Source organism: Egretta garzetta, unplaced genomic scaffold (genome assembly GCF_000687185.1).
Source record: "Egretta garzetta isolate BGI_Z169 unplaced genomic scaffold, ASM68718v1 scaffold180, whole genome shotgun sequence".
NCBI lineage: Eukaryota > Metazoa > Chordata > Aves > Pelecaniformes > Ardeidae > Egretta > Egretta garzetta.
In genome coordinates this window covers 1,378,929-1,395,727 of record NW_009258299.1, presented here as the reverse complement: position 1 = coordinate 1,395,727, position 16,799 = coordinate 1,378,929, and the positions used below count along the sequence as shown (strand labels likewise).

The 16,799-nt window shown below is 39.7% G+C and overlaps 1 protein-coding gene across 1 annotated transcript in view; it reads right to left on the bottom strand.

The window, feature by feature from the left end:
• SYT10 (synaptotagmin 10) overlaps positions 1-16,799 on the bottom strand; it is a 29,452-nt gene that overhangs the window by 9,623 nt on the left and 3,030 nt on the right. The window contains exons 2-3 of the mRNA XM_009638696.1: positions 12,481-12,838; positions 5,956-6,520 (exon numbers count right to left, since the gene is read on the bottom strand). Of these exons, the coding sequence (XP_009636991.1) occupies positions 5,956-6,520; positions 12,481-12,838 (923 nt within the window). The remainder of the gene's footprint in view (positions 1-5,955; positions 6,521-12,480; positions 12,839-16,799) is intronic.

Genomic DNA, 16,799 nt, shown 5'->3' with positions numbered 1-16,799 from the left:
TATTCTTTGCATGTCAAATCCAGCTCTTTTTTCTCCTCCCTGCACCACTTACTGATTGAGCTGTTGTCCTGGGAAATGAATCGATGAGGTTTGTGTGTCTTCTTGCCTCTGTGGACAGCAGGATGGAAGCAGCGGGGCCTGTTGCTCTATAACGGCTGCGTCTTCTGCTCGCGGAGGCCTAATGCTTGTTTTAGCCTGACATCCTGATTGCTCTGGGCAAGCACGGCCGCTGATTGCAGCCCTGATTGCAAAGAGAGGACTCCCTGAGATAGCACGCTGGGTCCAGCAGGCTAAATGCTCTCAACAGCACCCCAGGAAGCCTCCTGGGGGCTTCTTTTGTCATTCCTTCTGCACATACCCATCTGTCTTGTGCTCCAGGGGGGCAGTTTCATCTTGCCAGGCAGCAAGAGCAGCAATGCATTGAGTGCAAAGAGATTACTTGCAGCGAGAAACTCAGAGAGCACTTAGGGCACAGCAGATCAGTCAAGCCGTGCACCTTAGCATAGCTACCATGATACCACCCGGACGCAGAGATATTAACTACCCTTGAGGAAACCATATTCTTCATTCATCTAATATTTCTTACTTTTAAGGTAGACAGAAAGTAGCAGTTTGCCTCTAGAAAAGCAGAATATTCAAATAATTTATTGTTCCAAAGGAAAAGAAACATTCAGTAATGGTTTGAAGCTGCGCCAGGGCAGGTTTAGGTTAGATATTAGGAAAAACTTCTTCACTGAAAGGGTTGTCAGGCTCTGGAATGGGCTGCCCAGGGAGGTGGTAGAGTCCCCATCCTTGGAGGTATTTAAAAGAAGGATAGATGAGGTGCTTAGGGACATGGTTTAGTGGTGGGATGGCAGGGTTAGGTTAAAGGTTGGACTCGATGATCTTAAAGGTCTTTTCCAACCAAAGCGATTCTATGATTCTATGATTCTATGAATAACAGACACCTTCTCTGCTTTCAGTAACTGGACAGAACCCCACTCTTTCTCCATCACCTTTTCTAGTTACTGCCCAGAACTAAAGCAGTCCCAAACCTAAATGAAAAACCTCAACAAGTTTCCTGTAAAGACTGACCCAGGGTATTTGCTCATGTACTGAGCAGCAGGTGACCACGTGAATCCTTTCTGTCACTGGCCCTGATTACAAATGACAAGTGCCAGCTATTCTTGGCCTTAAAGGGTCTGTTCCCATTAAAGAGGCAATAAATGTTTCTATATTGACAAGCCTTTACTCTTCTGCATGTTTAACATTGTGTTAAAGCTTTTGTGTACGTTTCCAGAAACACTTCTAGTCTAGGTCCATTCTGATGAGGATGGCTAATCGAAGAGCATCGTCCCCTACACTGCTGGTGATAAAACATGTCCTGATAGTGCTGCTCTTTGAATGCTAAAAAATGGGACAATCCTTATAATGTGGCTTCGAAGTTTGACCACCGTAAGACAAATCTTTGTCAGCTCTGTACCACTATTGCCTTACCCAGAGTAAGGTCTAATATGCCAGTTTTTGTCCACTTATGAAATAGCAAACTGTGGAGAAAACTAAGCAAAGACAACACCTGCAACTGCTCTGGGTGAGCTGCAGAGGTGGGCTTCATTCTTGTTTGATCAGGGAGTCAGAAGAATCTCCTTCTGCAACAGAGGCCAACAGCTGGCAGGATTACCTGGGCAACATCCTACTCTGACAAGTGTTTGAGATAGATCTAATGAGACAAATGTTACTGTCCTGTTTATTAAGAAAAGGTAGCTAAGAATTTCTGTCTTTGCCAGCAATGCTATTCCAAGTACTTTAGAAAGAGCAATCACACATCATGTGCATCACATTAAGTCTGTGTCCTTACAAAGCCTGCTTCGACATCCCACTTCACGAACGAGAAAACTGAAGCACTGAAATGCCTGGCGTTGGAAAACTAAATAATAATCAAGTTCCATCCGTCTACATAAGATAATTCAAGAGGTTACAAATATATGACAGCTCCATGACTAACATCCCCAAGAGACTACCACTGTGCAGGAAATGGCTTTCATCTAAATTTTGATCTTTTTTTTTTTTTTCCAATTGCATAGTTTCCTATGATTGGTTACACTAACAGAGTTCACCGAATACCTTTGGAAAGACAATGTTTCTGACTGTCACTTGCCAATTTTTTTAGCCAATGACATTAGAGGCAGAGATTTCCAAAGCAATCAATCATTTTAAAAAAGTATAATAGGGAGTTAATAAACTTTTACATCCAGAAAGTGTTAGATCACAAGAGGTGGTCTTTTTGCCTAAACAATTTTACAGCATTGAATATTTGTACCTAAGTGCTTGTTAGCAATTCCAATAAATGAGTTTTCTTTTTTTAAAGTAGGCGGTATATTTTGGTAGTAACAAAACCTCAGAAATGTATGCAAAACGCACAAGCACGTTGCAAAAACGTGAGCTAGATATGTTGAATAAACAATCCTTCTGATATTATTTGTTTGCCTCTGATGTTACGATTTAATATCCTAAAGTCTACTAAGAATTACAGTATTCCAATATACTGAACAACCTTCACAGGTGGTCCAAAGCTGCCTCCTGAGTTTTTATTTTTTTTAATTAATCAAACAAACAGAAGTAAATGATGGATTATTTATTGAAAAGTCAATCACCCATGTATAAGCAAGATTTGGGGATATTAATATCATCGGATATCTAGGATACTTCTTTTCCACAACTGATTTCACACCAAATTTACCTTGATAATTTAACATTAAGAAATGAAAATGCTTTAGCACTTACAACAGGTACACGCTATTATTATACAATAGCTGCAGGTTTTCAACATAACATATAACAGAGAAACAATGGTATGTATGAAAAATTAAAGGAACAAAGTACGAACTACAAAAGATGAATAAATATCAACAGTTGAAAATCAGAAGAATAAAAATGAGGGAGTGGGGAGGCCAATCCTGCACTTGTATAAAATAGTTTGAAATTACTATTACAAGCAAAAAAGAAAAAGTATTAAAACCGTGGCTTCCCACAGAGTCATTGGTTTTACGGCCAAAAGGATTCAGTGCGACCATCCAGTCTAATTTTGCCCAGACCACGTTTCTCCTGTACCAAAAAAATGCCCTCTTTATAGACATGCAAGCAAATCTTTTAAAACTGATGGTAACTACTGACAGTCTTTGCATAGCAGAGAATGTCCCGACCTCCTGTGGTAACTTCCTTCACTGATAAAATGTTGCAGTTCATTTCCTTGGTACATCTGTCTAGTAGATGTTCAACTCCGAGACTGCAGAGCCTTGTGTCATAAAAATAGGTTCTTCCCAAGCAGGTAATGGGAATGATTTTTACCCTTACTCTACCTTCTGAATAGAAAATTATTGACTATGGAAACGATGCAAAAGACTTAAAGCTGAGGAGAGGCTACTTCTGCTCTGTAAATCTTGGACCAATCCTTTGAGCTACCTCTTCTACCATTTTCTACCATCTATCATTTAGCAACAGCATGAGCAAACCCCTGGGTGCACAAAGCATGTCTGGACAAAAGGCTGACAAACTGCACAAAACATACAACAAAACAGAGCAGAGGTGAAGAAGGAAAAAGCACGAGAGAAAAGTATTTGCAGTATGGCATCTTGGTTCCTATGCTCTACTGTGTAAGGACTGACCTTCCCACTGAGACAGCCAGTTTGTTTTTTTAAAGATTCTTTATGCACACCAAAGCATGCTTGCCTGGAATACAGTTATTTTTCACTAATTGTAGAACCAGCTGGATCTTTTTTTTCAAGGCTTAATCCAAGTCCAATTGACTCCGGCACACATTAGTTGGTTATTTAATTGCTAGTTAGCGACTTTGGTAGATTTTAGATCTGGTGCTTAAGACTATAATTCCCCACTGATTAACATCTTATGCACTGTTTATTCCCATGCAGGATTGGCTCCCTCATCTTACAGTTTCTGAAATGGCAGAACTAGAAACCTTTATTACTATCCAATTTTAATCGACACAAAACAGCTGAAGTTAAACACAAGGCAGCACATTGCACACAGAGTAACAGGACATCTTATAGGAGGGTTTCATCTTGCCGGGAAAAATCAATTCAATCAGTTTCTTACATAATTTTCTGAGAATAGTGCAAGGCTTGTGAAAGCTGATGCGGTCACCCAGTACTAGAAAGTATCTCAATTTTATGCGTTTATTGTTAATGTTTTAAGTGGAGACAAGTTACTTATACACATGGAATACTGTAAACTATACTGGGTGAAAGGCTGAAATCCAAAACCTTCATGCTTTCTCTTAAACTTCATACATAGTGAAACACCAGCAGAATGAATTAAGCACTGTAACTGCATGTACTAACCCTTAGTGAGGAAGAAACCTGAATTAGAATTCAGCACCAAGATAAGCAACCATTTGCATCCAGATGTATATTAATATCTCTCCCAACTGCGTAATTTGGTATGGCATTTCGATCTGCTCAAAACCAGTGACAAACAGTCCAGGGATTCTAACTTGCTCCAACCATTCTAATTATCAGCTAAAAATCTCACACATGTGCCTGTTGCAAAGGACCAGTGAGCATTTAAATCATTACTCAAGTATAAAAGATAATATCAAAGCTAGAAGAAATTTAAAAAAATAGTTACTGGGCTATTATTCCAAGAGCTTAAACACACATTCATTTTTAAGCCTGAGAACACAGTTCTTAAATTTACCTGAAATCTGAGCTTGATGAAAAATCATAAGCGTACACAGATGGGGTTTTCTGGAGGTGTGACGGAGTCTATTCAGGCCAGTTTGGTAGACCCAGCAGTTAAAATAAGTAGCTGTTTTCGTAAATGCATGTTTGAAAACTGTCTCCACTATGCTCTGCTCCCCAAAATTTCACTTTTCTTAGGAGACACAGTGCTCACACTCAAACTGGTGAGGAAATACCAGTCCTCTTTGTCCTTCTAGTTCTGCAGACCTAGACTTCCCTGTCTAGAAGGTATGAACAGTGCAAAACATTTGGGAAAAGAGGCATGGGAAGTCTCCGGGTCTATTGAAGGGATGGTGTGAAGCTTCTGTCACTGAAGCAGTGCCTAGTACTGCTCTGTCCTCTGTTCATCCCTGCTGTGGAAGTCCAGCCCATGCTCAAACCCGGGGATGACTCAAGCTGTTTTGGATATCTCCACAGAACACGGGATGGGAAAACTTCTATATAAATACCATAATAGTTAAAAAAAACCCAAACCAAACCAACCAACCAAAAACCCCCCAACACCTCATCATTAAATTTTCACCACCCCCGCCTTCAAAGTCCAGCCAGGGAAGATGAGTTTGGATTTCAAGGTTAATAAAGACAATATTTGGAGACCAGTGGTTTTCCCGCTGGTAGCCTGTCACCCATCCTGTCATCCATGCACGGGCCTTCTTTTCTTGCTTGCAACAATAAACAAGTAATTTCTCTTTCCTAACTCTGCTTGCTCATGCCTCTTGAGTTTTGTTAGTAACCAGCAGCAACACAGATACATCTGCTGGGGACCCTAAGCGCAGGGCAGCCAGCAAAGAACTTTTTAGACCTCAAGCATTTTTAGCCTCTCTCTTTTCCTTCACAAGATTTCCAGCCTATGAAAATCTGCTAACAAGCAGGATGGGCCTTGTTCCTTAATGGATGGCCACTTTGAAGGATGGGGTATTTTGCTAACAGGAAAGTGTTAATTTTTCTTGTTAAGCAGTGATTTTCATGATGTACTATTTAATTAATAAACCTAAATTATATTTGCACAGTAAGCCATAAGGGTGATGGTATGTTCCCAGAAGATTTTTTAGTAATTAAATTTTATAGCTTCCTAAGCATCTTATTCTCTGTGCTCAAAGGAAAATATTGACAACTTTTTTTTTCCTTCCAGACTCTGCTGATAAACAAGATGCTCTGCCACAAACTACAAAAGAGAAATGAAAATATCACGTTAATGCTTTTGGAACACATTACTTACTGTGGTGGCACAGTGGATGTCTTTCCATACATTGGCTTCCCTGGAGAGATCTGAGACTTCAAAAAGGTTATCAAGAATAACTTCCCCAATCATGTCATGTCTAGAAAATCTGTCAAAATCATAAACACTGAAATGCAATTTCCTGTTGCTGAGTTGATCATAGGCTACAGGAAACTGAAAGGTTTCATCAAAGACAGGATTTAATGTCTTTCTGTGAACTCGTGTCTGAAACTTCTTTTTCCTATCTGGAAGCAGATAAATCTTAACGTAGGGGTCGGATGTTCCTGTGAAGTCTTTAGCAGGCAGATCTAAGGCTTTGACAATTGTGACAGCCAGAAGTTCATTCTCATAATCATACCGGAGAGTGAAGTTAAGTTTTCCACATGTTTTCACATCTTCTTGTTGCCCATCAGAATCCACAGACTTCTGTTTGTAGAGCTCTGGTTTTATTCTCCCAATGCTGGTTGTCGTCTCTCCCCTTTGCAAAACTGGATCTGTCCCCATGTTAAAATCAACACTGGACACTTGCATCTGCCTTGGCAAGTGCCTCCTGAAAGAATTGTGCCTGCACACATACACATACACACACATAAAATGAGCCATGGTTATCTCTGGGAAAAGACCTGGCTATTACTAAGTAGAAAATACAAGAAGACCAAATTAGTGAGGGTTCCTCTCTTTAAAATAATTTTAAAATAATCCTCCCCCTCCCCCCCCCCCACCCCCCCAAGTTTTGCAAATGTTAAAACACCCTTGAGAAGAAATGGTCACTCAGAATGACCTTCCTCACCCAAGAGGCACCCAGTGTCCTGGCAATACATATATTTATAACCTTGTTTTCAGGCTACGCAGCTGAAACTGAACTCAGGTTCTTTCACAGAACAAGTTGACAGTTCCAAAATTGCTTGATCCCCCTGTGCTAGGGCCTGAGTACAATATAGTCAGGCAGAAGAAAAATCACCTGCAGAACTGTCATCGGTACTTCATGGGTTTTGGAGGCATTCTGCAATGGTTTTCCAATTAAATATTTACCAAGCTTCACAGTCATTGCTGTGAAAGGCACCTGAAAAGGCCACGCAGAGCTATGTCTGGAGGTTTTCAGCATAGGGCTTTGCCATCCTACAACATTTTATATACACCTGCTCAGTATTTGCTATGCCGAGGTACAGGCTGCCTTCTCCCATCATACTGGGAACATTTTGTTCTGGCTGCAATACATTTCAAAGTTTTGGGCAACATGTTTCTGTGATCGATAGGTTTTTTTCCTTCTGTTCTCACACTCTGCGGTGTAGTGTATTACAAAGCTGATTCCTGTACTCCTAACAAGAAACAATTTGTTTAAATCCTTGCGATTCTGAATATGGTGTTGCACAAGTGTATGTATTTATGGGCTTATCTTGAGTCATGAACATCAAGGGAAATTTGTGCCTTTCCTACTCGGACTGAAATCATATCCCTGGTAAGCCATACAGCCTTACAGTAGTATAAAAACAGCGGTCAAAGAGCTTCATAGAATTAATCAACATCAGATGTCAGTATGACCACAGTCCAGTTTATTTTTTGGACATTGTCACATTTCTTCACTACCCCAACAATCTGTACTGGAAAAGCTCACTATCTCCTCCTGTGAACATACTTAGTTGCCATTAAAAAACAATTTAATTGTCAGAATTTCCTCTGCTTTTTGCAATCAATTGCTTATTAATGCCAAATGCAGCCTTCCTTATTGCTTGGTTTCCCTGTGGTGTTGTGTTCTGAAAACAAGAGGTGTCACAGCTGTGTGTTTCTTTCTTTAAATCAGAAATGCAAATTGTCCATTTGAAAACAACCAGGACTCATTTCAGAGATATTATTTATATTTTTGCTCTAAGTGAAGTGGTTGCAGAAGGCACGAAGCACAAAACTACTGCAGTTCAGCTGAGCAGAGATACAAGAGGGTAATCTGCAGCCATTAAATAATAGACAAGAACGCTTCCCCTTTTGGCTGTTTCAGCGCTGGTAGGTGCAGGGAGCAGTCCTATCATTACACAAGAACAGGAGAGGCAGAACTTCACAGTCGAGATTTGAAGTAGCTCCAAAAACTCCAGGTGTTTTGATTTCAAATTTAGATGAACAATACACGCCTCTCATAACACATTCTACCCTTCTTTTTTCACAGACAGACAAGTTGAAAGATTTTCTTTTCTCATCAATGTTAAAACTTGCCAAATTCATAGTATACGATGTCTACACTGGAATGGAGCTAGGAGTCGAAAGGCCCTAACTAGTCAGAAAAGTACAATATTGTCCTCATGGAGTTTCAGGGCTATCCTTGTGCCTTTGTCCTCTGGGAAGGCCAGCCTAGGCATGCTGAACGTGGGGAGGGAAGTGAACTCCACACAAAATGCAGCTGCAATACATGTTTGGGCATGCAGCAATTTAGGCACTAGCTCTCCACTATCTTTGACTCCTAACGAAGTCCAGAAGGCCTGGGTTACTGCTCCTTCTGTCTGTACTAATGAAACTTGTGCAGATAGGCCCTGCTGAGTGCTGCTCATGCTGGCAGCTGCAGTACTGAGATGGCCAGATAATCATGTTCAAACCTTGCCATAGACAAGCAGCAGAGAAAACTGCCTCTGCAGGGGAAACAGGGAAGCTGACTGTATGGCATTTCCAGTTTGAGTGAGAACGGATACACAACAAATTCTTTTTTCCTCGACTTCTCTTGCATTTATGAAGATCTGAGCTAATACTTGTAAAAGTAACATATAAACCCCCAAATCTATGATTTCTAAGGTACCAACCTTCTTTCAAATTTTCAAACTTTACGCACATAAGATCCTTTAGTGAACATAGTCATTGTTGGGAGATGTCACTATGTAAAACCATGCAGCTGTACAGCTGTTCCCTGCGGGAACCAGCAGTACTTTTGCTCTAGTAAGCCAGAGTCCTAATTACATAGCACCTAGTATCTGTTCTGAGTCACAGCATTTCACCAAGACAGCTAATTGGTCTGTTAATTATTAAGATGCTTCATTGTTGTCATGGCAACATATTTATCTTCCTTTGTTCTGCAATAACAAAGGAATTAATGACTGTGATAATGAAATACAAGGATGTCAGGCAACCACGTTGTGAAAATGCTGCAAAGCTACTAATGTGTGCAAATCTAGGTACTTCAACCCCTACTGGCTCTTACAGGTAGCATTCCTACAATAGACATGCCTTCCATAACTTAGAACAAATAGATTTTGAGTGACAGTAAAACTGTATGTAAATCTCCAATATAAAATTGTGCTTGCATAGGAATAATGATAGTGTGAAGCTGATTTCTAATTCAGGACTGCCATTCGTAAGACGGAAGACAAGGATAGGATGCTGATTTATGACATGACTTGAGATTTATGAGGGGTGGCTCTGGTCTAGCTTTCTTAGATGACATTAGACCAATCTTTCGGACCAAATCCAGGAATGGACAGCAGCACTTGTGGTATTTAGACAGAAGCGAGGCTGCTGTGTCCTCCTTGCAATCATTAAAGTCAACAGATCTGCTCGTTTTTCCTTAACCTTAACATTCCCAAGCACCTCACTTTTGTCTTTGTGCCTCTTGGGAACCCACTTACTCTTTGCAGAGCTGAATGACAAGCTCCTCTCCCACCTAATGTGAAAGAGCAAAATGCACATTCTTTGAAAATACAGGTGAACATTTGAAGGAAGGATTATCATAGAAGCGATCAACTGTATTACAGACTACTTTCACAAAGTATTGGGCAAGAGTGGTTCTCAATAACATAGAGCAAAAATGTTTTTAAATGAACACCATTGATGCAGGACTTCCATCGTAGTTTACTGGTTAATTTGGATCAAGGATTAAAGAGCTTTTCCTTTCTTTTCCACAAGCGGGTTTTTTCAGACTATTGGGAACTATGAAAATTATATAGTTCTAATTAAGCAGAAATTCATCACTTCTCTACACTAACATGTCTCCATGTTAAATGTACAGTCTGTAAAAAGTGATCAGGCACGTTTTATTATTGCTCTGAATTGCTTCTTAAAATCATTATACTTCAATTACAATGACTTAATATGATTCTATTTCTTTTATTAAGAGCTGATGGCTGCAAGATCCTATTACAGAACTGGTTACAGCCCTTTTCTTTGCCCCAGCTCAGGTGAGATCAGTGTAGAGGAGGCAATCCAGACAGCAAACATTTCTCTTCAATCCTTTGTCAACTGTTAAGGGATGGTGTATTTGGGTCACTCGGGACTCCTGAGTACAACGAAGCAAGAAGGTCCAAGAGAAAGCTATGCTACCTCTGTGCCTGCTAATGGCTCCCCTTTATTCAGAGGTCCCCAATGAGGGACACCAGGGACAGTTTTTAGCCATTTTGTGAAATATTCTGTGACACAAAGGAGAAGGAGTAATCCAGAAAGGTGGCCTGTATGTCCAGCCTTCATCTCATACATGATATTCTTGGCAGTAGTAAGTAATGTGGGCTGTGGGAAGGCTAAGACTCATTAAAGGCTGGCAGGGGTATAGAAAAAATGTATTTACAAACACAGAAAGGACCATTTCTGGGTAATTTTTTAAGACACTTCTCATTCTAAACATGTTTTGTAGCTAGGGTGCTAAGTTTACTGGCAAACTGTAAAGGAAAGTGATGTCTCCGAACACCCTGCTATGAACTGGCTAAGACGGAACAACCAGGGTTACTCCAAGCAAAAGAACTGTCCCTGTCAGGAGAGATTTAACCTTGATGATCTAGAGAGAAAAAAAAGCTCCCTTACAAAAGTTACCAAAGTGTGCAGAAAGAGTAGGATTGATGGCAGGTTTTAATTTTGTGAAACAATCCTTGGCTTCACAGATATTTTATATGCATTTAGATCCCTGTACAAATCACTCTGGAGGTCTGTGGAAATAATTTCACAGCCTGAAGCAGCTCTGGATCATGTACCTCGAACTTCTTTCTTCCCCTGTAGTACCACAGGGACTATTTAAGTCCATTTGCCAGCCAGCTATTTCTTTTGTCTCTTCAGGAAGTCAGACAGTCTGGCTACCTACAGATTTACCATGATGGATAAAACTCTTCCAATTAAAATCCCATTAGGTAATAGCGAGTTGTGTAATATCCTTGTCATGCTAAGCTGTATCACTTTTGGGTCCCTCTGTGTTTAGTATAGCAGTTACAATTTCAAAGTTGTCTTCCCAGTATTTTGGAAATGTTCCTCAGAGTGGCTTGGATACTGCGCTCCTCCTCTGAGCAGATGGATACAGTGGCTGGAGCCAGGCATAGCCAGGGTAATGTGGCTAAAAGCCAGCTGTACAGTCCTGTAATTTGGGACAGGGTTCAGCTGCTAAAGTCAGTGAGACCTCCCCTGGCTGGAGTGCCCTCATTTTTTGGGAGCCTCCTGTGCTTGCCTGCTGGCTGTTCCACGCTGTTGGAATAGCTGAGAAAAGGCACTTCAGCACCCATCACCGCAATGAGCCCACTGAGCTGGCAAAACGCTGTCGTAGGGACTCACAGAAGGCCAGCAAAGTACGTGCCCACTAAATGTAAAGCATGTGTCCCCTCCAATCTTGTGCCTCCAACGATTACTGCGAATGCGAGCTTTTTTTTTTTTTTTTGCTTTGGTAGCATGTGTTCATTTAGGAAATGTTTTATTGAGGAAAAGCTACTTCCTATACAGTGTTTGTATTCTTACTTACAGCATTATGCAACACTTCAGGTGCCTCCTTTAGCCTTCATTTTCCTATCTTTGTTTATAAAACATTTCCCCCCTTCTTTTTTCTGATGTAGAAAGCAATCTTTGCAGTTCACTGTTTGTTTTTCATGTATTAAATTTCCTGACAGTATTTGAAGACAACCTCGTTTGAAACTATAGGTCACTGCACACATCTTCACTACTTTTCAATATAAAGTGGTACCTGAGACAAAATAAAAGTTTGTGTCCTCCACTTTAATACAAAATAAATCAATTCAGCAATACTACATGCTTGCCATTTATTTAAGGATCTATATAAAAACTGTACTGCTTTAAGATCAGTTCTACATTCTTAGACTGGGATTTCAATTCCTTTAAAAGTGGCAAACCATGTCTTAAAGAAATGTGCCATCAACAACAAATCTGTCATTTATTTAGTGGAGAAGGAAACTTTCAGCTGCAAAGCAACGGCTGTATCTGTAAAAATATCTCTGTGAAAAGCCAGACATGCAGTGCTTTAAAAAATAACACTGAAATAGATTTTCCTATACACAGAACCTAAAATGGAAATGCTTGAAGTAGTAACATATGTATTTACAAAGTAGTAGAAGACGTAGATTTGATCTCCGTATGTTAAAATAATGGTGTAACTGAAGGTACACCGTATGTTTCAGAATGTTCTGTTCAAAGGACACTGAGGCTTTGCCTTCACGTGACTGCTGTCTCACCCCTAACTGCTAAGAAGTCAGTGAATGATCCAGGGTTCTGGAAATTTTCAGCAGAGTGTTCTGGCTCTACCTGTTCCCAGGAAACATGCCACAGATGCGAGGGCCCCCAACTTACCTTGATGACGATGTGGGCTCAGTGATCTGCCTCTGCATGCGTGCATGTCTGATCAGATGCTCTTTCAGTGCATTCTGGACCTCTGCTGGTATATCAGGTGAAGTGTGGCTAATTTTCAACGCAGCTTCAAGTACCTTTGTTGTAGGTTTCCCATTTTCTTTAACTTCCTTTTTCTCACTGGTTTCAAAAACCTCCGTGGGAGCACTGGAGTTGCTCTGAGGGACATTACTGGCATTGGAAGTGAGAGGTTTGCTTCTCCAGCAGGGCCAACACAACTTCCAAAAGACAAAAAGTGAGACCACCAGCAAGGCAAGCCCGCAGAAGCTGACGACTACTGCTAACAGACTGACTGAGATGTCTGCAAGGAATTAGAAGAAAAGATCATCGTGACAGACAAACATGGAAAGAAAAAAAAAAAAAAACCAAACCAAAAATTACACAGGTAAGGAGTTAGAAGCATTTTGATCATTATCTTGTGTAAAGCTTTAAAGTCCTATTTAATTTTTTTTTCCTTTTTTCATATCTAAACCTGCACCTTTAAAATGTTATAATTCTCTAATAACTATTTCACAAATACTCCATTAATGGTTGTTCAGACGAGAGGCCAGGATCTGTACCACTAGCCATGCACTCAGTCAGACTCGTCAGGAAGTAAGGGACTACCCAAATGGTCCCAAAGACACCGAGCCATTGCGGTCAAAGGGTGCCTGCTCAGGAACACGTCTTGCTGAAAAAGTTAAATCACACTCAACAGTTTCTATAAGTGCACATGAAGATAGAACGGTTCTAAACCACCAGGCTGATACACAGATTTCTTCAGGACTTGCCAAATTTTTGACTCTGTGTGCTAACTGCTTTAGAAACACGTTAAAACTTAATGTATAAGTGGCTTAAATAGGCATGGGATCTATCTGTCGTAAGAAAGAAACTTCTAGGGTTAAATCTTAAGCTCTGGACCAAGGCTCTGTTTGACCAAGACAGTACATATACATTGGTATCTAAAATTCTGCTCTGAAAATGCAGCTGCCTTCAGAGTACACTATACAATGCCCTGAGTTGTAGAGAGACCACAATGTACACTTTGCTACCTCTGCTGCCCTGTATTTGACTTTTTCTGCCACAATTAGTTAGCATATTCACTAGCATGGCCAAAGATAGAAGAACAGATTTCATACCAAGGTAATCCTGGGAGCAGACTTGTATTTTAGCAGATGGTGGATCACCAGAAATGCCAGCTGAGCCATAATTAGGAGTTTTATCCTACATGACATGTTTCAATTTGATTTTTCCAGTATCACGTAATACTATAAAACATAAATTAAAAAATCCCTTTCTTTTCTAAAAGAGCCTTTTGTATGCTTTACAAGCATCCAATAAACCCTGCTTAAAAGTCCCTCAAGCAGTGGCTGCTGCTGCTTGCTGCAACAAGTTTTCACAGTTTAACAGCCAGTATTTTGTACCCATAGCTCCAGGCCACAGGCTACTAAACTGAAGCAGAGGAAAAGTGCAATGAGTTTCAGCCTATTTTTTCTAGAGGATCACAGGAAGAAAAATAGTCCTCTAGGTATGTGTTAGCTCCATGGAACAGTATGTAGCTCACAGTTCCCTTTGAGAGATGAAGATTCCAGCAGAAAATTTGGGAACGTTTTCTTTATTAATATATAATATCCAGACACATCTCTCAGTAACAAACACTGAGCTTAAGGCAAATTCAACATGAAAATGTGTGAGAATTTGCAAAAGCAAATAGAAATTGTTTGTAGTCTAGAGATTTGAAAGATACAGTTCTGCTCAACCTTACTTCATATACGTCCTGGCCAGTGTCATGGGGGAATTGGCTGAGGATCTGCTTCTTTTAAAGAGTTTGGCACAAGCTGCTGCCCTGCCTTGAACATAAGTATGCCTCCTTGAACATTTTCTACCAGTCCTGAGCAAGGTGTCTTCCTCTTCTGCCTGTAGTTAAATGTCAAAATGTAGCCCTTGGAATATACATGTCAGCTTAATGAGAACTCCATATGGCAAATACTGATTTAAGGTGCTTCCATAAAATTAATGGATGCATAATTGTATCTAATAACAATGCAACACAAGAAGCAAATGATACTTTTTGTGTATGACTTTCTAGATAATTTACCCTCAGTAGGGATTATTGGGCTATTTGGTTTAATCTACTGTTCACCCTGATTTCCTTTGTGAGCTCAGTGATTTTTACTTGGCTTCTGGGTGTTCTGCAGCAGACTGTCCCATCTTGTCAAGAGAAGCCATGAAGAGATGCTGAGTTTACAGCTTGTTTCAATGGTTAGTCACTTTGTTGCAAATTTGTATTTCTGATTTGTATTGTTGTAGTTCTAATTTGCAGTCATTGCTTCTTTCATGTCTTTGTATGAGAGATTAAAAGATACAATATGCTTCATAAGACATGCCTATACAACATACAAATATAAGATAAACAAACCCAGGACTTGAAACTCAATTGCTTATACCAGTCTCTGGAACGGTTTTAAACTGGGCCAGTTCATACTCTCCCAGCCAATTCCTGGGCATGGATCAGAAATTAGAGCAGGCCAATGATCATTCGTAATAGGTGGTTTGGATGTGGCCCTTCTGCTTCAGCAGATGACAGACATTAATAGCATGGAGAGAGGCTCTTACACAGGAGTTGGCCTCAGTGCCAGAGAATGGTCATAAGTGAATTTAGTATGTTAATACAGAGGTATGCCCCACTGAAGGAACCTCTCTGATAAATTGAACCAGCTGAATTTTCAATCAAGCTGGATAAAATATTTTTTCATTCTCAAAGCCTGACAAAAAGTGGAACTCTTTTAAAACATTGATAATCTATCAGAAATAAAGACAACAAAAAACAATTTGATTTGGGGTCATTTGCAGTATTTCCAGCTCAGTTTAGAGGTGGTTGGCATAATTAAGTTACGTTTTGAGAGGAAGGCTTTTAGAACTGAAAATTGTAATTTTTTTTCACGTAGAAAATGTTGAAACAGATTGTTTTAACAACTTCGAAACTGCTGGAAACATTTCAAATCCAGAAATATGAAAATTGATCCCTTCCAGCAGAGATTCAATTTGATGAATAGATACTATCAGCTGAAAAACATTCCATCAAAGCATTTCTAGCCAATTCTATTTTAAGTTTTTCACTGCAAGACATTTTTCAAGCCTTCAAATAACTTGGTGTCTCCTTTCAACACCTACTTCCATACTTCAACTTTCTCTAAGCTCTTTTTCTGTATTTCCATTAAAATATTTCAAATTCGAAGTCACTTCCAAAATCTTTACAGAAAATGTATGTTTTATAGCCCTAAAAAATCACATGAAACATCTGAATTCTCAAAAGCAGAGCAAAGGAGCTAATTCTACAAACAGTTGTACAAATGATAGTCTCAATTTTTGCTATTTTACTAATAAATTAAACAACCTCACATACTGGATTTCATAATACAACAAATACCTGAAACATGATATATTTTAATTGCCAGGAAATTGACCAAAAAATAGTTCACTGCAAAAAAAAAAAAATCTTTAATTACATTTACTGCCATGATTGCTAAAAAGCAATCAGTAGGCCATATAAATTGACATAAAAAGCATATTGCTTTATTTCCTCACTTCTGACAGTCACTCAATTGAGCAATTATGGGAGATTTGCTGTTATGTGAAGACTGAAATAATATGTAGAAGAGCAGTCAAATGGAACTTCCCAAATCCTTTTCATGTTAAACTGGATACGTCTCTTACATTACCTTTTTCTAGGAAGTTTGGTTTAAGAATACAAAGCATTAAGAGACAGTTCTGCAGACTAGGAGTTTCTTCATATCCCTGCCAAGGAAACCTGGTTGGGAAGGAAAATGGGTACTGAGGGATGGATGTGTCATCAGACCAGGGCTGCACTTCACATATGTAAGTATTATTTAAAGATGTAGAGCAGGAGACAAATTCAAAGACTGTCTGTGTTTTTAGAGGCAGAAGGAGATGTACTTACTCTGCTGGGATAACGTTAACTGCCAACATCGTAAACAACATTCTCACTGGTTTCCGGTATGAAGGAAGAGAAAAATCATCTCAAACTACAAGCGGTTGTTTGAAAACTTTTTCTGAACTGCTGATTGCAGCTTGTCTTCAATGCTACACATTTGCACAGAATAGGACACCTTTCTGAATGTTCATCTGGACATGCAGCATTATCATCGAATCATTTAGGTTGGAAAAGACCTTTGAGATCATCAAGTCCAATCATTAACCTAACGCTGCCATCCCACCACTAAACCATGTCCCTAAGCACCTCATCTACCCGTCTTTTAAAT